General features: G+C 51.3%; 1 protein-coding gene across 27 annotated transcripts in view; it reads left to right on the top strand.

The window, feature by feature from the left end:
* Nucleotides 1-26,675, top strand: part of CACNA1G (calcium voltage-gated channel subunit alpha1 G) — a 146,504-nt gene that overhangs the window by 42,319 nt on the left and 77,510 nt on the right. For all 27 annotated transcript variants that reach the window (XR_006016725.1, XR_006016726.1, XM_042032425.1 and 24 more), the window contains exons 2-10: nt 2,739-2,850; nt 3,346-3,479; nt 13,083-13,180; nt 15,160-15,319; nt 17,073-17,364; nt 17,867-17,959; nt 19,558-20,368; nt 20,456-20,500; nt 21,844-22,208. Coding sequence is in view for 25 of the 27 variants with exons in the window: in XM_042032425.1 (XP_041888359.1) it covers nt 2,739-2,850; nt 3,346-3,479; nt 13,083-13,180; nt 15,160-15,319; nt 17,073-17,364; nt 17,867-17,959; nt 19,558-20,368; nt 20,456-20,500; nt 21,844-22,208 (2,110 nt within the window). In the remaining 2 variants the exon portion in view is untranslated. The remainder of the gene's footprint in view (nt 1-2,738; nt 2,851-3,345; nt 3,480-13,082; nt 13,181-15,159; nt 15,320-17,072; nt 17,365-17,866; nt 17,960-19,557; nt 20,369-20,455; nt 20,501-21,843; nt 22,209-26,675) is intronic.

Genomic DNA, 26,675 nt, shown 5'->3' with positions numbered 1-26,675 from the left:
CCCAGGGACCAACACTGTCTCTGGTGCTTCCCCAAAGCCCCTTTGCCCCTTCCCTGCCTGCACTGCAGCAATGAGAAGCATTCAAAAAGGCACCTTCTGCTTTTGCTAATTGAAGAGTTTCCCTTTGTCAGCCTCTGGCTCAAAGGAGGGTCGGTACAAAGCCATAGCCAGCAGCACTTTGTGTGTCTCTGAAAATCCCATTAGCAGAAGAAAGAGCTTGAAGTTTCATTCAGCTGGAAAAAAAAAAAAAAAGAGGGGGAAAAAAAAATAATAACACCCCCCCAACCTTCTGATCTATCAGCTGCACATTAACATACTGCCCTCAGCACTGCTGGGGTGCCTGTCCCGGGAATATTTAATCAGGGTGAAGTGTTATATTGGACTGAAATGTATGTGCTCCAGGGAGTGATGTGCTGATAAGTGGGTCTGCAGTTAAATTTGGGAAAAAAAACCTCTGCCGTCAGCAAATAAACACCCCTCCCGCGCCCTGGGCCCCCCTTCCTCTCCAGGCTGTTTTCCTGCCTGCAGATGTTTGTTCCTGCAAGAGGAGTTGGGGTGTGGGGAGGGCAGCCCTGAGGGGGGGGACAGGATAGGATGGGAGGACCTTCACCATTGGCACGGTGGGCAGCCTGGGGGAGGCCGTGGCTGTGCCAAGATGGGGCGCTGGCCCGGGGCAGCGTGTCTTTGGGCAGGTGGGGGCTGCTGGCTGCACCACGGGGACCCTCTTAGGGGTACAGATGTGGTGCTGGTTCCCCAATCTCCCTGCTGGCCACAGCTGGTGCCCTATGTGTGGCAGGCTGTGGCATCTCGGGGGGCTGCAGTCTCCCGGCTTCCCTCCCCTTGCAATCAGTCACCGGTGCCAGTGCCAGCACTATAATGAGTATTGAGGGGCACCTGAGGCTTTGCAGACTGTGGCGTGCCAGGGAAGGACAGGGAGGGTGTCTTTGGTGCCATCCTGGGCTCCTCCATTTCAGCCCTTGCTCGTCCCTCTGTGCTGGACATGGGGCTGTGGTGGGCTTGGCTCTGCTCAGCTGCCCTGGGCCAGCGTTAGGGCTGTGCTGGGTCTTGGACAGAGAGGAGATGAGATCAGAGTGGCTCCAAGCTGGTGCCCACCATGGTTGTGTGCCCTTCTCTGCTTGCCCAGGGGTTTGCAGTCTCTAGCTGCCCACTGGGGCAAAAGCATCCCCAGCTGGGATGGGGTGTGTGGAGGAGATCCACGTCCAGTGAAGGCTCTTGTCCACTGCCACAGAAGAATTTGAATGGATCTTTGCCTGGCTGGGGAGGTGTCCATCTGTCTCTGCAGGTTTTGACCCAACCAACCTGGCTGCCCTGGGACCTCCTCACTTCGCTGCTGCATATCTTGCACAGTGCATGCAGGTGACATTCCTTCTGTCACCCCTTTGGGATCTTACAGGGTGTTTTCTTTAATTCTTTGTGTTCCCAAGGGCTTTGCAGTTTCTTGCTGGCAGAGCCCTGGACACGGCTGGTTCTGCTGGGGGATCTTCCCAGCCCCTCAAGTTGGGGATTCCCTTCAGGAGCTGCCCCCTCCTCTGTCTGCCCTCCACGGACTATATTTTGGCTAAATATTCCAGCCCATAGCCCCAACTTGACAGTTGGAATGTCTATCCTGATATCCTGTAAACATTTCTCCCGATTAAAAGATCCAGATTGCTGACAACCAAACTGTGACTCAGCCCCATGTGGTTTTCCAGGAATTTGCCCAGGATGGGTGGTGGGAACTGCCAGCCCCAGCCCCACGTGCCCGGTAGGGAGGCACCTGCTGATTCATCCTCACCTTCCCCTTCCCCAGGCAGATAACGCTACAGCACGAGCTCCCCGACACCACCCGCTGCCGTGTTGCAGTGAAAACTCTCGTCTGACAGGGGCCACGCTTATTTTCCTGGAGCATGGAAGCTGCTGCTGGCACCCAGGCAGGAGCACGGCCCTGCTGCCTGTGGGTTCTGGCAATCGAGAGGGTGTTTCTCATACTAGGCTGGAAGATAACCCCAGCACCACATTGAACCAGCGTCTGGATTTCCCATCTCTGTGCTCCAGGCAGCCTGGAAATGCCCCCAGAAGGATGCAGGAATTGGGTACCAGGTTTGAACCATCCCTATGGGGATGTGCTGCAGCAGCACACTTTATTCTGCCCCAAAAGTGCATCCAGCATCTGTCCCAGCAGCTCAACTCTTTAAAAATTGCTCTGAGAGGCAGGAGGCAGGGTAGGGAATGGGCTCTGCTGGCCCTCACTTAAAGGCTTTTAGGCAGTTCATTAATGGTTTTGGCAGTCTTAATTTGGAGTGGGAATGAAAGTTCAAGCAGTGGCTTCAGGGAAACGCCCCTGGGATAAGCTGTGACATGGTTAATAGAAATTGTAATGTTGTTAAAGTGCTTTTCTGTAAAACGCCAGGAGAGGAAATTAATGGTGTGGGGTTTTTTAGTTTTTTTCTAAAAGTTGATATTGCTCATTTAATTTAATGTTTTAATCCATCACATAAGCACTCAGCACTCTTGCCATGCAACTTCCATTTTAGAATGGTTTTCACATCAGCTGTAGCCACTGATGGCAGCACGGGGAGAACACGTGCAGGGATCTAAACATGCAAACCCAGATAGCGCCTAGCGTGGGGAAGCTGGTCTGCTCCTGGCCTTAAAGGCCATGGAAACCTTTCCAATTCAGCAGTGGCTTCTCGTGGATACACCTCTGGGTCCATTGCCTCCTTGACGGGTGTGTGCAGGTGGTTTGAGAGGGTCAGCATGCTGGTGATCCTGCTCAACTGTGTGACACTGGGCATGTTCCACCCCTGCGAGGACATCGCCTGCGACTCACCACGCTGCAGGATCCTCCAGGTACGGCCCCGGAGCTGCTGGAAGCTCAAGAGCAGCCTGAGGTTGATGTGGAGAGGGAAGGACTGAGCTGGGTCCAGCCATGGTTGCCTTGTGTCCCAGGATGGCAGGTCCTGCCTGCACTGTCTGTCCTGTCAGCACCTGGAAAATGCTGGTTTTGGTGCTGGGATGAGAACACACAGTGCTGTCAGACAAAACCCCTGCCAGGCTGTGCCAGCCCCAGCCTAGCCAAGCCTTTCTTGGAGTGCTTGGGAAGGCCAACCATCTAGCAGACAGTGCAAGCAGAGGCCAAAATATGCTTGTCCCGTTATCCTGGCACTGTGGGTGCTGTTGGGCCATCCGGGCTGGGGAAGACAGAGGGCTGCTCTCAGCACAGCTTCTTCCCAGGGATTTAGCTTTCAGTGGTGCAAGAGGAGACCTTGCTGGGCTCAGGTCTTCTAATTCCCTCCCTTGTGCAAGTGTGCAGGAGCATCCCTCTTCCCTTCCTTTCTTTTGCAGAGCTTTGACGACTTCATCTTTGCCTTCTTTGCTGTGGAAATGATTGTCAAAATGATCGCGCTGGGCATTTTTGGGAAGAAATGCTACCTGGGAGACACGTGGAACCGCCTGGACTTCTTCATCGTCATTGCAGGGTAAGTCTGGGGAGGCAGCTCCTCTTCTTCCTGAGTCTCTCTGTTGTTATTTAAGGCTCTGCTTGGCAAGCACTGGATTTGGGGGAGCAGCTGGTTTGCAGCAGTGAAGGCTGGGGCCGGCTGGGTGTCGGTGCTGTTGGTGTTGTCCATCTCAGCTTCCCAGCAGGGATCACTCCTGAGCTGCAGCTGCCCCTCTGGTGCTCTCAGTAGCTTGAGGGAGAGCTGATGCTCAGCTCACGGAGAGAGCAGGGCAGGGTGACAAAAGTTGTTTGTGGTGGATTTGGACCAGCCTGTGCCCTGGGGCTCCTTGCTGGGCGCTGGGCTTGGCTCTCCTCCCTCCAGCCCACCAAAGGTTTCAGTTTCCATGGCTGGAGTGGGCGGTTGGGAGCACAGAGGGCTGTGCCAGGAAGGATCTTCACTGAAATGCTCACGATTGCCCTCATTATATATATACCTATTTTTTTTCTTGAGGGAAAGCAACCACGTTTGCCTTTCTGAGTGTTTTCCTTTCAGAGGCACCTGGTTTGAGTTAAAGGCTCTTCCAGCACCCGAGAGTCTCCTGGCAGAGGCTGGAAATCCACATGAAAAGTCCTTGGCCAGCGGCCAGCGAGCTGAGTTTCTTTGACACACGAATCTCTTGCTGGCCCTCGCCTCCCCTCCCTGCCTCAAGAGCCCCAAGACCTTTGCGAAAACAGTGGGTTTTTTCCTCTTTTGATAGAGCTAGGGATCGAATTTACTAGATTTTCTTGGAAAGAAGCAGAGGCCCCTCCCAGCTTTTCTTTTCTTGGAAAGAAGCAAAGGCCCCTCCCAGACCTGGCATGGGTTTGATGTGGCCCAAAAAGGGGCAACACCTTGGTGAGTTTTGCTTTTGGTCCATTGCTGGCCTCACAGGGACATGGCCCATTCCTCTGGCAGTCAGCTGGAAGAAGTAAAACAGAGGTGCCAGGTCTCCCAGTGCATCCTTAGCTTGAAAAATTCATTGCTGCAGAGGTGAAAGATGCAGTGAGCTTCAGACCCAGGAGCTATAATTTTCCCCATAAACCTGTCTTCTGCAGGAGGCCACAATCTCCTGCTTACCAGCCCCACCAGCCTCTGGCTCCTCGGTTTAGGAGAAGGCTCAAAGTTTCCTCCTGAAATGTCTGAACAATGTTAGGGACAGCAGTGACAGGACGTTGGACAAGAAGGGACCACAGGTCCAATCAGGTCTCGGAGGGTTGTAGCAGTGCCAGCAGCACATCCAAGGGCTGGAGCTTGCTAAGCCACCTTTATTTCTTCCGGTTTATTATGTCTTTTACTGGAATTAATTGTGATGAAGAGCCCAACCCAAGCAAGGCCGGACATCCCATCTGGGGAAGCATGGTCACAGATGCTGGGCTGTTCCTGGGGTGCTGCCACCTTCCCCTCCCAGCCTGGTCCTGCCTTTGCCTGTTGAACTTGCAAAGCCTTTGGAGCCAGACTTATCCCTGATGTGCTTCTGTGGGGACTCCACCATGATGGGACCTCCCTCTAGAGGGACACCAGCAGGGACCATCCTTATTCCTATGCCAAAATATCACTTCTCTTTGCTTAAGCGAAGAAATCTCTGCACACCTGCTGCACCCAGCCAGGTGTTTGGTGTGTGAGGGTCATCTCCTTCCTGGGCAGAGCCACAGATCCCCGCCCTGCAGCAGCTGCTCCCCCACCCCTGACATGCAGAGACGTTTTTTTTGCTGCAGAGGTTTTTTGCAGCATGGCAGCCTGACCCTCTCGTGCCTTCTGCCAGGTCAGCTTTGCCTCTCACTAAGTGATGGCTCTTTCCTCCACGTGCATGAACTGTTCCCATCTGGGTCCCGTCAAAATCAATTTGGCTGGCAAAGGATCGAACGGGATTTAAATATAAAACAGCCTCTCCTCCCCCAGCACTGGCTTTCTCTGCTCCCTTTTGCGCCCTTGTGCTCTCCTCCAACCCTAGCCCATCCATCCTGAAGTGCTGCATCCTACTCAGAGCATTGCTTCAATCCTGGAGGGCCTGCTGAGTGCCAGGGAAAGCCAAAGGGGCTGCAGGAGTGGGCCACTGCTGTAGCAGAGAAAAAAGTAAGGGACTCAAGCCCTTAGTAGATCTAAGATATAGGTAAAAAACACCGTAAGGGATAAGGGATAAAAGAGCTGCAGGGTCAAATCCCAAACAGACAGAGGGAAGTTCTTTAGGTAGCCCTTAGTGCAGCTCTTTGGTTCCCAGACAGGGCAAATTACCCCAATGAGCTCCCAGCCCGTGGTGCTCACAGCAGAGCACAGGAGCAAGGGAGGAGCTGAACTCTGCGTGGAGGAATTCTGCACCTGAGCAGGTGTCAGGAAAGAGGCCAGAGCCAAACTGGGGCCCTGGAGAGGATGTGCCAGGGCAATCCTGACAACCCAGCTGGGTTTGCTTAGATACCAGATAAAGCGAGTCACGTGTTTTATGGAGGTCTCACATAAGGGCCTCAACCAGGCTCCCCAGCGAAATGCCAGGGGAGGAGACTGAGGTTTCCATGTCGGCCAGGTGACCACAATGGAGCAACTTCGGTTTTGTCTTCACATTTTTTCTCTGCCTTTTATGTGCAAGACACGGAAGGGAGAAAGCAGCAGCAGAGTGTGAGCTCCCCAGTACCCAGCCGGACCCCGAGCTCCTGCTCTCCTGCTTTCCCTGCCACTTCTCTTCCCATGGGCTGCAGAAAGTGATGTGAGGGGGGAGGAGAAGCAGCAAACTATGTCTGTGGGGCATCAGGTGGGGAAAGCATGTCATACTGGGGCTGCACACTCCCACGGGCACAGCATCCGTAGGAATCCTTCCCAGCCGCCCCCAGTTTAGAACAGGCTTCAACCCACACCGCCTCCCTCCCCCCCAAAAAGCCAAACTTGTGGCATTTTATCTTGCCCATTCTTTGAGAACTTTCTAGACCTGACAGAGGTTATCATTGTGGAGAAGCCTTTTTGTGCATTTTTGCCCCAAATCTGCCTCTTGAAGGGCTGGGAGAGCCTCTTGGATGCTGTCCTTGCTCCTGCTGGCCGCTTCTGTGGGATGCCATTAAGTGCTTCTCAGCTCTGTTAAACTGTCCAGACCAATCTCACGAACTCATGGAGAGTAAATGACTTCTTTGTGACAATGTAATGCAGTTAGTGCTAATTGTAGAGTGTGTAATGTCTGCAACACATCTCTGTAATTACAGTAAAACTTGCCGGAGATGAGAATAGCGCCGCACTATCAAAAGCCTGCTCAGGCAAACACGGCTTTGGCTGCAGGTTATGGAGTTGTGTGGGGAAAAAGGGGATGGAAAAAAAAGTGATGAATGGCATCATTATGTTGCATTATTTTTAGAGGAGGGGATTTGGGGAGTTTGCTTGTGAGAGAACACTCTCAAGGTTAACAGGCATTGCAAGCAGCTCTTGCCCTCTAAATATGACTCGATATAATTTTGACCTCTCCCAGCATAAGACACAGATGTATTGAGGACGGATGCTTGTTTACATCCCAAAATATGCAGAAGTGGTTTCTGTTTGATGCTGACTGAGGCTTGGGCTGATGAGCCAGAGCTGTGGGATGGAGATGTGCCCTGGCTTGGTGTCTCCCTGGCCACTGTAGGACCCAGCATCCACTGTCTTCCCAGCAGGGCACAGGGACATCTCCTCTGCTCAGTCCATGGGAAGAGGGTAGCCACAGACTGAGATCTCCCTTCTGCTCAGCTGAAGCCAGCCCTAGCCCCACACGTTGCTGCAGCCCCAGCCTTGCAGGACAACAGCTTGTTCTGGCTTTGTTCAGATAAGGACTTCCATGGACCTCTGCATCCGTGTAGATTGAAATAGGCTTTAAGCCATCCTCATCAAAAAACCCCATGGTGTGATTTTGGAGTTACCCTGTGCAGGGCCAGGAGCTAGGATTTGATCTTTGTGGTTCCCTTCCAGCTCAGGAGATTTCATGGTTCTATTCTATAATTCTAACCTCAAAACAACAAAAATCCCTAATGGTTTATTGCTTTCCCATGAGAAAGCTTTACACCAGGGGATAATTTGGAGCTGTAAGAGCTCACGGGGTTCCTCTCTGCCTTCCTGTGCCCACGTTCTGCTCCCCACTGAGCAGGGCTGTGCATCATCCCCTGTTTGAGCTGTGTGGGTCTGTGGTTACTCCGGGCTCAGTCAGTTGTTTGGCCAAGACTGAGGAGTCCTGTTTGTGCTTTGCTCATTGTAATGGTAACGAGCCTCTTCAAAGACTTTGTAGGAAAGTTAAACACTTCTGGAATATTTCGCTTATGACTGAAGAGGAGCTGGGGCTGGAGGTGGTTGGCAGCCTGCTTTATTCAGGAACAGACACCACTTCTTTCTCTCTTTGCTTCCTGAACATTTCTAATGTTTGTTATATTTTTTTCTCCCTCTGTTGAAGGCTGTATTAAACAGTGAGCTCCACTGAAGCCTTCATAAACAACCTTTAAGGATGTCTTTCTCCCTCCTGGTTTTGAGCGCTGAATTTCAGGGATGAAATAGGCTGCAGGAAGCCCTGTTGTGTTCATAGGTGACAGGAGAGAAAGAGATGCCGCAGCCCCCACTCCATCCCTGCTCCATCTAAACCTGGATGGGGTCTGAAAAGCTCTTTAGTTCAGAAATTGGAATGAAGGCTATGGTGCCAGACGGGTCTCTGTGGGGAGCTGTGATCCCATGGCTGCAGCAGCCAGAGCGAGATTCCTGCTGAGTGCTCTGGGTGAAGCTTCCAGCATGTGGCCTTCACCCCGCAGCGCCAGATCGCTCCACAGGCAGGCAGGGCTCCTCTGAAGGGCATTTTATCTGTACAAAGCTGATCAAGGGGCTGTTTCAGCCCCCTGGTTCAGACACAGGGAAGAAAGAGCTGGTGTGGGACTGCCTACAGGAGCCCCTGCTGCAGCCTCCCACTGCAAAGGCTGTTCTTCCCCCATATATTACTCTCTTCATCCCTTAAGAACAAAACTAACAGGGAGGCAGGATGAATGTTGCTTTTTCATCCCCTCTGCCTCTGTTGAGCCCTCTGATCTGAGGAACAGCGCATGGGGACGTGGCAGCAGTGCCCTCTGTGCTGCCTGGGCACCCCGAGCGAGCACAGGGGGGTAATTGCCCGTGTAAGAGGCTGATTTGCACACGCAATTACCCAATGTGCAGCCACTGCCGCAGCCACAGCCCCTCTGGGCAGCAGGGAAAGCTGCACCAAACCTGCTCCCAGGAGCCTGGCCCTTTCCTGGGCTTTCCAGGGTGGATGTGAGTGTCCTGGAAACTAGGAGCCTTCTCTGTAGCCACACCATGTCCTGACTAATCCCAAATTAGGTGCTTTCTGCTCTGAGCAGAAGTGCCAGAACAACATCAAGCCAACACTCGTCATCACGAACCTCCAGGAATTCGGTATCTGGGGCTGAGCTGTGCAATTTAATGTTTTAAGTTACTTTTGGGTGGATAAAGGGTAGCCAAGACCTGGGCACTGATGAAATCCATGGCTGTGGATGCTCTGTGCTCCGTGCTGCCTTCCCACAGCCTTTGGAGCAGAGCATCCCAAACGAGCTGCATCCCTGACTCACAGAAACCTGCTGGGTAAAAGAAAGCCCTCAGCAGTCTCCCTCGCAGCTGAGCTGACTCAAATCCACCTGTGAAAAGCCTGGGTTTTTTTTAAAGTTTTAGGACTTTTAAAAAGGTAATTCTTTAGTTTCTTTCAGTTCTTCAGTTGAACTTGCTGCTGCTTCAAAAGCCTCATTAGTCAAGTGTCCTGGCTGGGACACATGGTGCAGCTGGATCCAGCAGGCTGCAGGGTTCATGCTCTCTGTGTGCTATTCTTTTTCTTCTGTTCAGCTTGATTGAAATGAGTATTTTTAAAATTAAGCAACACCCACGAATGCGGTGAGACTCGCAAGGCTCCAAACGCAGCCCCTGAGTGAAAGCAGAGCACAAGCAAGCTGGCGAGAGCCAGGGGGAAATTTCATTCCAGCTTTCTGAAGATACAGCGCCGCCTAAATAATTTCTCCTTGTCTTTTCCAGCACTGATGGCTTAACATCACCCACTGATGGCTGTGCTTTGTAGATAAAGGGTGTCTATATGCCCAGTTTTGGAAGCTTTTTAACGCTGAATAAATCTCAGCCTATCTCTCCCTGGCAGTGCAGGGCTCTGAGTGTGCAGGGGGTGGGCAGCTCTCGGGAGTGGCCTTGCCTGCAGCCACTGCTGCTTTGCCACCGGCTCCTCGTGTGACCTTGGTCACATCCCCTGGCTGTGCAGCATCCCCAGCACCCAGCTGTGAAAGGGGAGAGTTCAAGCTTTCCTTGGAAAGCGCCCTCAGCAGAAACTCTCTGTGTGGCTCTGCTGGGTTTTCACAACATCTTCTACTTCCTGAGCAGGGGTGATCCCGGGGATTGGAGCAGAGTCAGGGCTGAGAGCAGGGTGTCTGAGAAGCGGTGCTGGCTAGGTGTGAGAAGGGCTTTGCTGGAATTTCTGTGCTCTGTTAGAGGCTCTCTGGGTAAGCAGAGCCCCTTGAACCCTTCCTGTGATGCCCTGAGCATCACTTTTGAAAGCCCTTTACCTCAGGGTTGCTGCCTGGCATTGCACTCAGGAAATCCTTCCCAGTGCTTTGGGTTTTACATGAGAGAAACCCCAGCATGCTCCAACTCACTGTCTCCAGGCAGAATAGGAATGAATTTCACCTGCCTGGTCCATCCTGAGCCATCCCTTTTGCCTGTCAGCTGAGCCTTGGGAGTTTTCCTGCTTGGAGAAGCGTTTGCCAAAGGTTTGCATCAGCTCCCTCTCTGCATCCCACCACCAGCCCGTTGTACGTCTGGCTTTGCAGATGCTCCACTTTTATTCTTAGAAAGTCCTAAATATTTCCGCTTTCCTTCTGAATAACTCCAGCGATCGGGGGTTGCTGATCACTCTGACGAGCTGTGAATCCATCCTATTTAATGCTGAGTTTCTCTCTGAGCCTTTAACTTGGCTGGGCACCAGGTCGGTGGCGGCAGCGCTGACAGGCATCGCGCCTTCCCCTCTGAGCAGAGATGACATTTGAATTGAAGCTTCATCAAGAGCCTTTTACACTGCAGATTTCCAATGCATAAATGCTATATATGCTGGTAAATGTACCTGTCACCTCACCAGCTGGTGACATCCTGACATTTGCTCTCCCTGGGTATCTTCCCTTGCCAGGGATGCAGATTGATTCTTCCCATGCTTCCCCTTGCCTTGGGAAGTGACCTTAGAGCTGGGGACTGGTGGTGTTCTCACTGGACTTGCTCTTTAGTGACTGAACTCTACTGACATTTTTTTCTCCAATACTGGGTTCTCTCAAGGCCCTTGAGCTGTTGGTTACCAGCAAGGTGTGGAGCCTGTAGTCTGGGGCTGGGGCTGAGCTTGGTAGTGCTGTAACACCAGTTCTGGTAGCCGTGTCCAGCAACAGGGGCAGGAGACCACCTTCTTTCTCTTGGCCTTGGTGTTCAAGTGTTTGCTCAAGCTTCTGGGTTGTTGTTTGGCTTGTTCCTTTAAATTTGGCATTATAATTGTTCTTTAATGAATTAAATCAAAATGCATTTTACAGCACGTCCTTTGCAGCTTACAAGCACTCACATCTCTGGAAGTGCGTCTGGAGCTGTCATTAATCAGAAAATGATTTGTCTTGGTGCAAGTAACCGTGTGCTGCTCTGAATTTTGCTGGCAGCCTCTGTTTTAATAATGGATGAAAGAAAAGCTGTGTGTTTGGTATGGGCTTTTAACCTGAATATTGCTAACCATACAGAAATCTTTTTGAACAGCGAGTGAAACTTGACAGCCATGACAGCCAGGGAAACCACTGCCCCTCTCCTCACCTTAGCCAAAGCTTGCCCAGTGCAGGGAGTCCTGTGCACTGAGGAAGGGGCTGGTTTTCTACCCCCAGGGCAGGTGGGATTTTGTGAACACACTGCCTTCCTTTTTGGTCAGAGGCTGAGAACAAATTTGTAGTATCCATATGTGCCTGTCCAGCCTCCATCTCCTGGGACTGTCCCATTGCTGTGGGGGTCAGCTAAACAGAGAGGAATATGTTGAGGTTATTTTCATCTTAGTTATAGTTTGATCATCATGATCATTCTCGTTAGAGCCTATCAGGTAAAGCCTCACTGCATTAAACATGGAGTTGTTTATTTGGGGGCTGGAAGGGGAGTCTTCTCCCCCCTGGGTGCCCCTCACCTGCTGGAGGACAGGAGGGAGAAGAGTGGGTTTGGCTGATAGCAGCAAGAGCAGAAGCCTCCAGTGTGCTGCAGCCATGGCAAACCCAACACAGCACTGATGGATCCTGTGGGATTTCCAGCAGGGAGGGAAGGGACAGCACTGATGCCTTTGTGCAAAGAGCGACCAAAACTTCCTCCAGAAACTTGATGCCTAATCAGGTGAGATTAATTCAGACCAGGGCAAGTGTGGAGGAAGGTTGTAACTGTGAAGCAGAGAGCCTGTGTGTGAGATGGGGCTGGAAGAACTTGATTTGTTTGACTTTGCAAAATCAAGGCTGAGAGGAGATGTGATTTGTCCTCTGTAAATACATGGGTAGGTAAACATCAGAGACAAATAACAGCTCGAGAAGCTACTTAAATGACAGTGCTGCCATAAGAACAGATGTAAATGAGCTTGTCCTGAATACATGCAGGCTGGAAGTTAGGCTTCTAGCCATCAGAGTTGGAGGGAGGGAACCACCCAGCTTGTTTGGAGATGGAACTTGATAATTTTCGGAAGAAATTAATATCCTGTGGCTGCCTGTGGCAGTGGGAGCCCGACTGCATGGGGAGCCTCAGGGTTGTGTCCCTTGACTTTGCCTGGCTCTGCCTCTTCAAGAATATTCTGGGCAGAACTCTTGGATCTTCCCACAGCCAGAGAGCAAAGTCCTGGAGGTGTTGTGACTGAGGACTCTGTTGTGCTTGAGCAAAGGTGCCATGAGAAGAGTCAGAGGTGCTGGGGCACCCCAGGGACTTGCAGCCATCCAGGTGCATCCTAAGACTAAGTCCTGGGGATGTTGCTGCTCTGTGTCCTGAGCAGACTCAACCAGACAGTGGGAGCATGGGAGGTTCCTTGGTCCATGTTTGCCCCATTTTTAATCTGCAAGTGTCACCAGTTTTGTTCCCACCTGCCAAGGGTCTCTGCTGGGCAGAGGTAGCAGAGCTCAGTGTCCTGTGCTGCTCATCTTCTGTGGCCCACAGAGGGGTCTGCACCAGGAGGTGTTCTTCCTTTCAGGACTGCGGTGGTGCTCAGCACAACAAACTGGGATTCATTACAGTATCTGTAAAATTGTTAAAAACAGGGCTGTGCCTGGAAATTTCCCCTCTGGAGCGTGCAGGGATTTTCAGAAGCTTCTGCCTGGCCCCGTGCAAAAAGAGGCCCAAAGCAGATGAGAGAGAGAGAGAGATCTGTGGCTGTGTGAGCTGGTGTATCACATTCCCCCTCATTGACTTTATCCTGATACGCAAACAACCTTTAATTAATTCCTCTGGCAAACTTTCCTGATGGGAGAGACGCAGTAACAAGTCCCTCTGTGAGCGGTTGGCATTTAATGTTTGCTTTATAATGTTTGATAATCTAACATTTCTCCACCGGATCCGTGACACTCCTCAGTGGTTTTGTGTCTTTCTCAGGATGCTGGAGTATTCCCTGGACCTGCAGAACGTCAGCTTCTCAGCCGTCCGCACCGTCCGAGTCCTGCGGCCACTCAGGGCCATTAACAGGGTCCCCAGTAAGTCAGATCCTAATTCCTCCCTGTTGGGGCCAGCTCTCTGGATCCACACCCCAAAGATGGAAGGGCAAACCCAGATGCTTTGATCTTACATCACAGCTCAAACGTTTGCCCAAGCCTGGCAGTGCTGGGTGCTACCACCACTATCTGGGCTCTTTTTGACACCTGTGGCATCAGAGAGGAGTCAATAAGGTATCCAGGACTGTCTTCAGACACCTTCCTTTCTCATCTGAAGAGGGCCTGAGGAGGCTACTAAAGGGCTGCAGGTGATAGGGATTGACTGAGCCAACAGCCTTTGCCAGGCAGTACAGGCAGAGGGGTCTGAGCCATGCTGCTCCCACCCTCCCTGACATGCTCCATCCTCCCCTGGAGAAATTGGGGTGAGGAAGTCTTGTTGTGCATGGAGATAGTCCCCTGGGAAGTGCTGAGGACCCCAGAGCTGGTCCATACAGCCCAAATACATACCATACAGCCCCAACATCTCCAAAGCAGACCTGGGTGGGATGGGCAGTGGCTCTCCAGTCCTGGTTTCTCTCGTCATGGACAAGGGTCTCAGCCCTGCCTGAAGCAGCAGTGGGTGGCATTGCCTGCTGCTGCATGGCAGCCCAGTCCCAGATGGCACTGGCCATCACAAACCCTCCCACTGCCCCGTGCTGGGCAAACCCCCATGCTCCATGAGAGACACCGAGCACCATCCCTCTCGGAGCTGTAGGGATCAGGTATGTTAAGTACAACTGCACCAGAAGCATCCTTCTCCTGGTCCTACAATCCTGCTCATCAAATCCAGTACTGTTTTAGCCAAATTAAATCTGAGTCTGCACGCCCCTATCTGAACTGGCCCAATGCCTTGATGAGAACTAATCAGCTTCAGTTCTCTCTGCTGATGCTGGAAGTGCCTGGGATCTATTTATTTTCCTGCTCCTGACTCTTGAACTTAATCTGGCTTTGCTGCTGATGTTTCAATCATTACAGAAGCTTCAGAATCCTGTTTGCAATGGTTTTTTTTTTATCCCCGCTGCTGAACTGGTGGATAGCTGAATTTATCCACCACTGTCTAACTGGGGATGTAATTCACTTAATGTGTTTTGAAATGCTGGGTAATTTATCTTGTCCTCTCTGCAACGTAGTTACAGTGGGATAGAAATGCAAGGTGGGAAAAATAAAAAATGAGCTTTGTATGATGATCAATGCAATAACCACAGAAAGTAATTTTAGTTAATTAGGAGTTGATGCAAGGTGGTTGTTCCCCACCAATGGAGTAGAAGAAAAACCCTGAGAGAGGAGGTGACAGCATCAGGATAAGAGAAAAAAGTCTTCCTGAATATCAAAGTAAAGGGTGCAACAGTAACGCTTTCTTGAGATAAAAGTCAATATAAGCAAGTAAGAGAATGTAGAACATGGGGAAAGAAGGAGAGTGAGAGATGAGCAGAATATTACACGGATGTCAGATTAAATCATTTTTTTGTGTGTAAATGTCAAGTTGAAGTCACCATCAATTTGTCTTTGTTACAGAACTGGCTGTTCCTGAACTTGTGAGAATTAACTGCCAGAGAGAGTCCTGTATATTAAAGAAGTGAGGGCATTTAGGGTAGATGAGGGGAAATAGGGAAGGAAGGGAATTTTGAAATATACTGAGTGGAGAAAAAATACGATTGAGCAAAGGAGAATGTCAGAATTTAATCTGAGGGAAGAAAGGAAACATAATTGCTAGAAAACTTTGGAGAAGAGGACTTGAGCAGGAAAGGTAGGTCTGGTGTCCAGTAGCAAGGCACGAATGAAGGCGAGTGTTCCAGGGGCTTTGGGGGGAAGCCAAAGGGGATGGGAAGCTGTGAGTGTTCACAAGCCACATGTGGGTGATGAGGATGGAAGGAAAAGAATAGAAGGAAATATAGTAGGAAAAGTATCAGTGGAAAGGAAAAGGTCAGGAGGACAGAGCTGGAACAAGAAGATTCAACGTGAGGTTTTCCTCTTTGCCTCAGGTATGCGCATCCTGGTGACGCTGCTTTTGGACACGCTGCCCATGCTGGGGAACGTCCTCCTCCTCTGCTTCTTTGTCTTCTTCATCTTTGGCATTGTGGGAGTCCAGCTGTGGGCAGGTTTGCTCAGGAACCGCTGCTTCCTCCCTGAGAACTTCAGCATGTGAGTCTGTGTGGGCAGCACCAGTGTCTCCCCAGCTTGAGGGAGGCTGTCCCTCCAGGATCTCCTCTGTAAAAAAGCCCTTCTCTTCTGTAAATGCTCCCTGCTCGTAAATGCCACCATCACTCCTGCTTGGGCACACACAGCAGGAGCAGAGCGAGCTGTGACAATTTGCCATTTGCATTTGCAGGCTGTCCTTAACCCTCAGCTGGCACTTGGGAATCTCTCTGATTGATAAAAGCTCCAAGAAACCCTCTGAGAATGGGAATTCAGGCTTTCTAAATTCAGCATATCATTAATGTGTGACCTTTTCTGTGTGGAGATGCTCAGGTCTGAATCCCCTTCAGTGGCTGGTGGTGTTTGTTGCCATGACTTTTGGAGTCCCACCTAAATCCCCGGAAACGCTGATGGAGCTTCCGTGCGTTTTTGATGCTAGATACTTTTCAGCCTCAGAGCAAGAGACAGTCTCTATCCCAAAGTGTTAATTTTCACAGATCCCTGAATTTTAAGGCCAAAAAGACTGTTGTGATCAGTTTTCTGGCCTGATGTAGCACTGTTTGGACAGTGGTTGAAGTACCTGATAGCTGACCGTCTCTTCCAGAGTTTCCATGCCTGTTCTACCTACCTGCTTTTTTCACTTCCATCCCTTCAAATGCTTGGAGAAAGGCAGGTGACTGCAAACCCCTGATGACTCTGCCAAGTTCTGCCACCCCTGACACCTTTCAGTGGATTGCTGACTCCCCAGGGTGGATCTGGCTGGATTCACACCTGGATGGAGGAATCCTACAAGCCCAAAGCCTCTTTCCTGCACACAGCAGGACCATGTTGCTGCTGCTGCTGTGGCCAGGCTGGCATGAGGCACCTTCCAACATCTCCCTCCCACCCCTCTTGTAGGTCATGCCCTCGAAGGGTGGCTGGAAGTGCCATTACCAGGACACGTCCCTGTTCAGTAAATGTCAGCAGAGCAGGGGGACAGTTTCACCACCGAGAAAATCCAATAGAGCCACAGGTTTGGGTGCTGTTTAATTGAGCCAGAATTCCAGGGGTTTAGATAGGCTTTGAAGGGTATTACAGACAATTCTGCAGGAATTAACCAGGCTGAACTAGGCTTAAAAATATCTTTGCAAGCTTTAGTGGGAGTCCTGGCAGCATTAAGGAGATAGTGTGTTCAGAGCAAGGAGCCAGTTTCTGGCTGGCCATGGGTTGTTTCATCTCCCTGAAGAGTATTTTTGCCTGGTTTGCTGTGGTAAGGCCACCCTCAGAGGGAATTTAGAGCTTATCTGTGGGCTGAACTGACACGGTGAGATGCATATGAAGGCCCTGTCTCTGGTTTTTAGGAATCTTGGGAGGTCCTTGTACATAGAGTCTCCCTAAACAATTCTCAGAATCTCCAGAAGGACAGGAGATACAGGAGCTTAAACTAACTGATTTCCATCTTACTGCAGCAAAGACATTTCAGAGAAGCCCTGTCACACTGAATCCTTCTCTTAGTCTCCTAAAGTCAAAGCCAGAGTGCTTCCAGATGGAGTAACTTGTAATAATGCCATCAGAAGGATTGCCAAGGGGTCGAGTGCACTGCCTCAGTTTCTCAAAACCAGCTAGGGACATCAGCTCACCCTGTGGGGCTGCAGTAAATCCAGGGGGATTCCTTCTCTAAAAAATAGCTTCAAGATGCAGAAAAGCTGTGCTGTTACAGCTCCTTGCCAGATTGCCTGCAATTGGTGTGCAAACCCCAGCCCTGTCTGGACTCTTTCAGCCCCTACACGGTGGATTTGGAGCGGTACTACCAGACAGAGAACGAAGATGAAAACCCCTTCATCTGCTCCCAGCCCCGGGAGAACGGGATGCGCTACTGCCGGAGTATCCCAACGCGGAGGGAAGAGGGTCTGGAGTGCACCCTGGATTATTATTCCTATAACGACACCACCAACACGTCCTGTGTGAACTGGAACCAGTACTACACCAACTGCTCTGCTGGGGAGCACAACCCCTTCAAGGGAGCCATCAACTTCGATAACATTGGCTACGCCTGGATCGCGATCTTTCAGGTGAGCCCCGTGTGCCAACTGTCACGAGGTGGGCAAACAGCAGGTCCTGCCCCCAACATGTTCCCAGGGGCTGTTTAATTGCACTCCTGGGGGCTGTTCTGTGCTAGTGAGCACTTATATAGTAGTGCACAGGTGCTCAAAGTGTTAGGGATACAATATGATGCCTGTTTTGAGAATGTCTCCACCTCACATGCATGGACAAAACCCTGTGGGCGTGCAGTCAGATGCTGCTCATGCGGGGCAGAGCCTAGAGACTGCTCTTCTCTCTGCAAAATGCACTAGTGGCCCTTAAGTCCCACTGGAAAGGGGCTGGATGCAGCCTGGGCAGCTGGTACTGTGGCTATTGGCATTGGGAGGAGCAGGATTTGGCTCCTCAGCATCTTGTACTGCACCAAGACCAACTATGGGGTGTCAGACATGACCCAGCTAGAAGAAACATTGCCTGTGCACTTTGTTGTAACTGAGCCTTGAGGAGTTTGTTTTCCCTTCCTGTCTCCACCAGGTCATCACGCTGGAAGGCTGGGTGGACATCATGTACTTTGTCATGGATGCACACTCCTTCTACAACTTCATCTACTTCATCCTCCTGATCATTGTGAGTGGCCTTAGGGGAGCAGGGGGGTCCTCCTGGCCTCTGGAGAGAGCAGAGTGGAGTCACCCAGAGGAACAGGGCAGAGGATGCAGTGAATATAAAAGCTGAAGTAGCAACCAGCCTGCTGGGAGAAACGCAGCTTCCCTACAGAATTGTGCTGCAGCTGCATTTTGCTGCAAACATGAGGAAGGAAAGAAAGATGTGCTCAAGCGGTGGTAGATACACTTCTGTTGTTGGTGCTACTTCTACTACTTCTCTCCTTGTGCTCCAAGCTTCTCTGTCTTGCTTGCCACCTTGAATTTAAGTTTTAAAGTAGGCAAATGTTACCTGGTCTGTTTTTGAGTGCCAGAAAGGGAAGAGGCTGCCCAAAAATTCCCCCACATTGAAGAACCCATCTGCTGGGTCCTTGGTGCAGTGGGGATGTTTCAGGAAAACAGTCCCAAACTTAAGAGAGCGCATTAAGAAAGGAGGGAAGAGATTACTGCCCACAGCCCACCCACATTTCACAGCATCATCCGAGACCACCCACAAAGGAGCCAACAAAGAGTTTCTGTGGGGTGGGCTTCATGATGGGCTTCATCTATGCAACCAGAATTGTCTACAGTGACTGGCTGAGCTCGTTGTCTAGACTCCCTTTATCGTCAAGGGAGAAAAATAGGTGCTTTAACGGGGTGATTCATCTCCTCTGAAGGTAGACATCCAAAATAAATTAGATGCATTGCAGACTTGATGCGCCTATTTCTCTCTTGACTCTGAAGGATCATTAGGTGCCTCACTCAGATGTAGCTAAGTGAGATGAGTCCTTTTCTTGCTACATAAGTGATCTAAGTCCAGAAAAATAGCTGCACATTGTCAGTTAGGTCATTGTGGGGATTTCTGCTCCTCGTCAAACCAGGACTCAAACCCTGATGAGAACGTAGATGGTTGTTTAGTCCATGATGCTTCTATTAGCTTCCCCAAGAGAGAAACAAACCCTTGCTCTCAGCCTCCCCAAGATGATGAAGAGGAAGAGCAAGCAGTACTTTTCCAGATGCCATGCGAGTAACGTTAGCAGTGTGTGATAGCCCGTTAGCACGTCAGTAATTCCCTGTGATCCAGGCTGGGCTCTACAGAAGGCAGAACCTCATGAAACCCTGGCTGGAAAGAAAATCTCCAAGCTGTGGGTACAGGCTGCTGATGCCCTTGCGTAACAGTCACCCGCAAATTCCGTTAGCAGGGGAAAGGGATCTGCTTGCAAGCTGCCCACACATTGGCAGAGAAAAACACTCCTATCAGGAAGGCTCAGTGCATTCATCGTAATGCCACTAATTGTGATAATTACAACTGCTGTCTGTGGAGGGAGAAAAACACCATCCTAAAAGAGCAAGAGTTTTTGTCAAAATAATCTTCTCTCATCTTTGATCTCTGACGTCCTCCATGAAGGGCTGGCGTGGGAGTCCCTGGGGTGGGAGCTTGGGGGAGTGAGTCAGCCCGGCCAGTGGTCCCCGCTGGGTGACGCAGGGAGTGGGGTTGGCTGGGGTTTGTCCCCCTCTCTTTGTGCCCTACAGATCTGTGGGGTGCCACAGCCACACTGAGGTGGCTGATGTCCCCTGTCCCCTTAGGTGGGCTCCTTCTTCATGATCAACCTGTGCCTGGTGGTGATAGCGACACAGTTCTCCGAGACGAAGCAGCGCGAGAGCCAGCTGATGAAGGAGCAGCGTGTGCGCTACCTGTCCAACGCCAGCACCCTCGCCAGCTTCTCAGAGCCAGGCAGCTGCTACGACGAGCTCCTCAAGTACCTGGTTTACATTGCCCGGAAAGGCAGCAAGCAGCTGGTGAAGGCCTACAGGGCGGCAGGCGTGAGGATGGGCTTCCTCAGCAGCCCCACGAGCAAGGCAGGAGCCGAGCGGCACGCCAGGAAGCGCCGGAGCAGGAAGAGATCCTCCGTGCACCACCTCATCCACCACCATCACCACCACCACCACCACTACCACCTGGGCAACGGGAACCTGCGGGCGCCCCGTGCCAGCCCGGAGATCAGCGATGTGGAGACCAGCTCACTGCACAACGGGACCAACCGGCTGATGCTCCCTCCCTCGGCACCCAACTCCCTGGGGGCCCCCAGTGCCTCTCCCAGCAACACCGAGTCTGTGCACAGTATCTACCATGCCGACTGCCACTTCGAGCCGGTGTGCTGCCGGTCGTCCCTGACACAGCCAAGCCTCGGCTTGCCAAGCCCAGAGGGGATCCCCAAGAACATCGTGGGCAGCAAGGTGTACCCCACAGTGCACTCCAGCACCTCCCATGAGATGCTGAAAGAGAAGAACCTGGGGGAGGCGGCGGTGGGTGCTGGGAGCAGCACCTTGATGAGCCTCAACATCCCGCCCGGGCCGTACAGCACCATGCACAAGCTTCTAGAGACACAGAGCACGGGTGAGCCGGGGCTGGTTCTGCATCTGGGGCTGCTCTCCAGACATACAGTTTTTGTCCTAATTTTTTTCTCTCTCTGAATTTTTACAGGGTTCTTTTCAGTCCATGTTACAGAGAAAGGTGATGGCTTTCCAGGTGAGATGAACAGGAATCTTCCAACCTACCTAATGCCTCTTATAGCCAAATTTAGGAGAGAGGTTTCAACCTGCCAGACTTCATACCTGCAATAATCCAAGGGATATGAGGATTTTCAGTGAATCCATTTTCTTTGCAATCCCCATCTTGTAGATTAGACAAGTACAAGAGAGCTGGAGAGGGACTTTGACAAGGACATGTAGTGATAGGAAAGGGGGAATGGCTTTAAACTTTGCAGAGGGTGGGTTTAGATTAAATGTTAGGACAAAATTCCGTGATTTCCCCCCACCCCCGAACCATTTACAGGGAACACTTCCCAAATCCTGTACTCCCAAAATCAGCTAGAGATTGTAGATGGACACCTTCCAGATCTGAGTCCTATCACACCCCTGAGCACCGTGTAGCTCTGCTCCCATGGGACACAAGGCTCAGGGAGATTGAGTGTCTGCTTTGTGTGAGTGCTCAAGGGCAATCACAGATGCTGAGTATTAAAAATCTGTGATTTGCTCAGGAAGCCTGTAAGAGTCAGACACTGAATGCATCTTTATTGGATCAAGGGTTTCATATTTTCACTGCAAGATGCTCTTTCCCCCTCCACATCCTGAGATGTGGGAGTTCAGGCCAGTGTAGTCCAAACACTCAGCCTCCAAGAAGTGTTTCGGCCAAGCTTTCCCAGGCAGTCACTGCCTTTTCCACCCCACTGCAGTGGCATTGACCTTTCCAGCCAGGAGCTGTGCAGGGAAGAGACCAAATCCTGCCCCCAGCCCAGAGACTAAACACACAGACCTGGGCTCTGAGTTGGTTTAGCACAGGGTTTGCATTCTCACTGCTGGGTGCTGCCACGCAGGAGTCAGGCGCACGCATTGCCTCTCTCCTCGCAGCCAGCTGGTGGGAATTTTGGGGAATATCCTGCTGGTATTTCACCCAGGAGACACCTGGCAGCTGCCATTGAGGGCAATGTGTGGAGAGGGAAGCTGGTGGTTTTGGAGCATCAGCAGAGGGAGCAGGAAAGAAGGCTGCTAACAGTGCTCCCAATAATGACAGCCGGGAGCCTGCCAGGACCGGGGCAACCAATTGCTTCCTCCTTCCTGTCATGGCTGGAGATGTAATGAGGTGTGCTCAGGGTCCACAGCTGGGGTGGTGTCTGTCTGGGGGCAACAAAGAGAGCTTCATAAGAAGAGAGAAGAGCCAGGGTTTTAACCCAGCAGGAGCCCTTTTCTGATAAGGAAATGCCTGTCGTGTCAGGGGCAAAGGCTTGGCGCTAACAGGGACTGGGGGTTGCTTCCTGCAGCCCCCTGTCCCAGCTGACGAGCTGCCCTTTCCCTGTCCTGCTGGCATTTCAGGTCCCTGCCAAAGCTCTTGCAAGATCTCCAGCCCCTGCACCAAGCTGGATGGTGGCTCCTGCACCCCCGAGAGCTGCCCTTACTGCCTCACAGCACTGGCGGGCGAGGCCGAGCTGTCGGACAACGAGACGGCTGACTCAGACAGCGAGGGGGTCTATGAGTTCACACAGGATGCCCACTACAGTGACCAGCGGGACCCACAGCGGGGCAGAGCCCGGGCCAGGAGAGCCAGCCGGGTGCTGGCCTTCTGGCACATGGTGTGTGAGACCTTCCGGAAGATCGTCGACAGCAAATATTTCGGCCGTGGGATCATGGTGGCCATTCTCATTAACACGCTCAGCATGGGGATCGAGTACCACGAGCAGGTGAGTGCTGTCCTGGAAGCTCCTGGTGCAGAGGGGTTGCAGGTGGGTTTATGGGTCCGAATCCAGCTGCTGGCGGGATGATTTGGGGTGAGAGGCATCGGAATGCTCTGGGAAGGGTCCCAGGGTGAAACAAGGCAGGCTTTTTCCTCTGAGCCTGTTTCCAGGTTGCAGCAATCACCTTGACTGGTACCTGGCTATGTGAACTCCTGCATCCCAGCCCTGCCTGGGATGGTCAGCACCATGCTGAGACCACTGCCCCCTGGGCAGCACCAGGCGGTGCTGGGGTCTGTGGTGAGGGGACCAAGGAGGGGAAGCAGCCCTTTGCCACCAGGCAGTGTGAGCCTGGCAGTGCTTGGGGTGCTGCCGGCAGCTGTGCGTTCTGTGGGCTCTGGGGTCGGTGCAGCTGCAGGCAAGGAACTCTATTGAATTTGCACTCTCTGGAGAGGAGGTAACAAATGGCTTTGCCTCCTCGGTGAATGCTCCAGTAGCAGCATGATGAGTCCAAAATAGACTCATCACTGGCTATTCCTCCGCTCGATTATCTGAGTCCTTGCAGGCAAGAGGCTGCCTCTCCTCCAGCCTCTCACCACTTGTCACCTAGCAGAGCTTTCCCTATATATAGTCATTAAGAAAAGGAGTTGCCACGTTCCTCTTGAAACATCTCCATGAGGATGACAAGAACTCTGCTTTCAAAGAGGCTTTGCATGCTCTGGCCTCACGTGGGTTTTGTGGCTGCTGCTGGGGCCCGCCTGGCGTGGTGCCCTTGATCCTGCCTCAAGCACAATGTGTCTTGGGGCTGCAGGTGCATGCTTCCTTTGGGGTGAAGAGTTTATTAGTGGGGATGCAGAGATGCTGCAAAACCTTGTTATAGACCCCTCCCATTCTTGAGGGCTCCCAGCATGTTGCTTCTTCTGGGATGCCAGAGCTCTGTGCTCCCAGAAAGACACAGCCACCCCTGCACCAGCACCAGCCTTGGCTGGGAGCTCGTTGCATCTCAAGTCGTGACTCCACTTTTCTCCCCTCCTGGCATGTTTCATGTTTGCTGAGTTGCTCATGGTTGCATGCAGAGGTGTTTCTCCCCCAGCTCCCGGTGGAAGCGGTGCTGGCTGCAGATTGACTCCCAGTTCCCCTGTCATCCTGTGGCATTAATGCCTCAGTGACCAAGTGCTGGGGAGACGTGGCTGTGCTCAATGTGTCCCTTCCAGCCAGCACCTTCCCCTGAGGCCCTGACACAGTCTGGCTGGCTGTTGTTTTCAGTACACATTAAACAGTGGCGCACTCCAAAGTCCTGCTGATTTCACCTTCATTTGCTGCCCTTGGTGGGAGCTCTGCTTGAGTGATTCCACCTTTATTTAATAATCTTGGGAAGATCATCTCGGAAGAAGCTGGGAGGAGGTGGTTCACAGAAACCAATAAACACTTTTATTCTTCCCTTGGCTGGAGGGTGGAAACAGATCCTTGATCTCTTTGCTGTGACTGCCCAAGGGGCAGATTGTCAAAGCTCATTCCCCTTTACCAGGGGCATCTTTGAGAGATGCTGGTGTGGACTCCCACCTGGGGGGACCACCCCACTGGGGATGGGTGGCTGAGCAAGCTCCCATCATCAAACACCCTAGGTGCAACACAACTCCTCAATTCTTTGCCTTGGGAGAAGTAGGGCAGGGGGTTTCTGGTTTCTGCCCTGGCCAGTGGTGAGTCCCAGCAAACATCTGGATGACAAGAGGCAGATTTTTGTGTGGTTTTCGGGTAACAAGGGTGAAGGAAGCTGGTAAGCGTGGGGGGACTCCAGACACGGTGGGTGGTTTCTTTCTTTAATGGTATTTTGAAGCCACTACTGCTCCAGATTCCTTTCTCCCAGGCATTTGGAGGGAATAGCAGAGCTTGTTTTTATTAGTTCATCTGCTTGAAGTGGCGGCAGAGAACAGAGAGGTGTTTCTTTGTAACCTCAGAAGGCTTAGAGTTGGCAATTTCATAATCTGACAGTTATGAGAACAGGAATTAGAGGGGCAAAATGCTGGACTGGGCCTTCCTGCAGAGATTATAAACACTGAAACGTGATTTTTTTTCTTTTAGAAGAGCCTTACCTAAAAGTGTGAGTGATCAACCATGTCAAATTTATCTTTACTGACTGATGTTTGCAAAGACATGAGGGCGCTTGAAGAGTACTTGACTCCATGACTTTCTATATTAAGCTCTCTGCTTATTTAGACAATATTTACCTCTTGGGCTTTCCACATGCTGCCCTGGGCACAGTGGGCTATATTAGGGTAAATATTTTAAGGGCCTATTTTAAGGTGTCATGTCAAAACCTTGTGTTGTTCAGCAGCCCTTGGCAGAGGGGCTGCTCCTCTCTGAGAGGAAGGACGGGCTGGAGGTTACTCGAGAAGGAAGAGGCTTCTGTCCACCCATCTGTCCCCAGCAATGCTGGCTGGGATTCAGAGCATTACCAGAGCATCCTCGTCTTCAAGGTCCTCATAAGATTATGAGGATCCTCATAATAACCAGGGAGAAAAGTTTGCCCCTCTGGAGGTTTGACATCCCACCTTGGGACAGGCAGCCTAGAGAGACCCGAAACAGTCTTTCAGTCCCTTGCTTAACAGACTCAGCAACCAGAGTAGGCCAGGTTGGGATATTTAAGATGACAGTGGTTCTCTGAAGGCACATAAAGATGAGTGGCAGTTGGGAGTGTGTTGGAAACACTGGCCCCAACCTCCTGCTGTTTATTTGCACTCACTCATCAGTCAGCCTGGCCAGACTGAGCACCCATGGCCAGGGCTGCTAGATGAAGCTCCTCTTCCACCCAAAGCTCTTTTCCACAGGCCACCTTCCATAGTAAATTTTCAACACACATTTTACCATCACATGGCTGGGGCTTCCAGAGCTGGATTTCCTCTTAGCTCCTTCTGGCATGAGCTGACTGACTTTCTCACTCAACACCAGGTTGTTTCCACGTGGTTCCTGCACGTGCCTGAGCTGTAGGTACACCTGACCGGGTGTAATTCTGTGTTTCCTTCCCACCCCACCCATCCAGATCCAACTCCTGCTCTTCTCTGGCTCTAGGTGCAGTGGGAGGGAGGCAGAGCAGTGTGAGGTGCTCGCAGCACTCGCCACATCGCAGCTGCTGGGCAGCGGTGTGAAATTCTCTGTCAGGGAAATGACAACCAGATTGCCACGGATTATTAACGTGGCTGCTAAATAGCTTGTTTTTCTACAGAGATGAAGCAAAATGCAGGTAGAAACTATTAGCTTTGGATAGAGGAATAGAAAGGTGATTTAAAGGTAGACTCGGGGGGATTTTAAATACACTGTTGAACCAATTGACTGATTTGCCTTAGGGAAGCTGAGCCTCTGCAGCACTGCGGGTTCAAACAGCTGGGGCTTTGCGAAAGATTGTTCTGCCATAGAGCAGGAGTAAAATGTGCTGCTAAACCAGAGGGTTTCTGTGCTGCTTCCCCCCCAGCCCTGGCTGTAAGCCAGGCTCTGTTCCATAATGTGCTGCTTTTATTTTCCTTTTTTTCCTCCAAGTCCTTTCTTGGAGTGAAAAGCAAAGGCTTTAGTACGAGGCGTGATGTTGGACTCCTCAGCAGGGGAAAGAATTCGGCAAGGGCTTCCTTGAGGAAGGGCTTTGGGGTTTTGTTTTTGTTTTTAAAATCTGGTTCATATTGAGCTTCCTGGCTGTTCTGAGTTTCCTTGTCTGAACTCGCATTGTATGAACTATACCCTACATATTCATTTGTTTAAATAGCACTTGAATTTCAGCCGCCGTCTCTGCGGTGTTTTGCCATTGTTAACATAACAAGAAAGAGACTGGAGAGTCCTTCACTGGCCTCCCCAAAGCTGCAGTGGGTTCAAATCCCTGCCTGGATCTTGTGTGGACTTGGATCTAGGTTGATCTAAAACCCTGGTGTCTCTGAAAGAAAGAAGAAAAAAATGTGTTCAGACCTGCGGGGAACCTTCAGTTAATTTTTAAGAGCAAATTGGAGAGGTGACAAGGGTGAATGACTCTCTGGGACAGCACCTAAGGAGAAAAGCTCGTTATCTATCCATGGGAGGCAGTTCTTTAGGGAAGTGGGATGAGGCGATGCCTGACATCCCCCCCAGCATGAGTACAGCCAGTGGAGGACCCCCAGCTACCTGCAGGGTGTTGTAAGGATCCACAAAGCCACAGTGCCCTAAGCAAAGGTGGGCAAACTCCTTCTGCAGGAGACAGGAGCAGCCTAAGACCATGGCAGTATCTCAAGCTGAATTCCTGGTGCATCCTGCTGCAGGGGAGAGAGAAGGGTACAGATGATGTAGAGTTGTCACTGGTAACATTACGATCTAATAGCTGCTGCAGCACGGAAATATCAACCATCTGTCCCAAGGAGTCAAAGGAAACCTTGCTGGCAAAATGCATTAAAGTGTCTATTTATGTAAACAGTCAAGGCTCGAGAACATGAGGGTTGTCTTAATCAGCATCACAGAACA

Source organism: Corvus kubaryi, unplaced genomic scaffold (genome assembly GCF_017639235.1).
Source record: "Corvus kubaryi isolate FWS band 111438036 unplaced genomic scaffold, C.kubaryi_AGA036_p1.0 37353, whole genome shotgun sequence".
NCBI lineage: Eukaryota > Metazoa > Chordata > Aves > Passeriformes > Corvidae > Corvus > Corvus kubaryi.
Note: the sequence above shows the minus strand (reverse complement) of the source record. Positions and strands in the feature narration are given on the sequence as shown.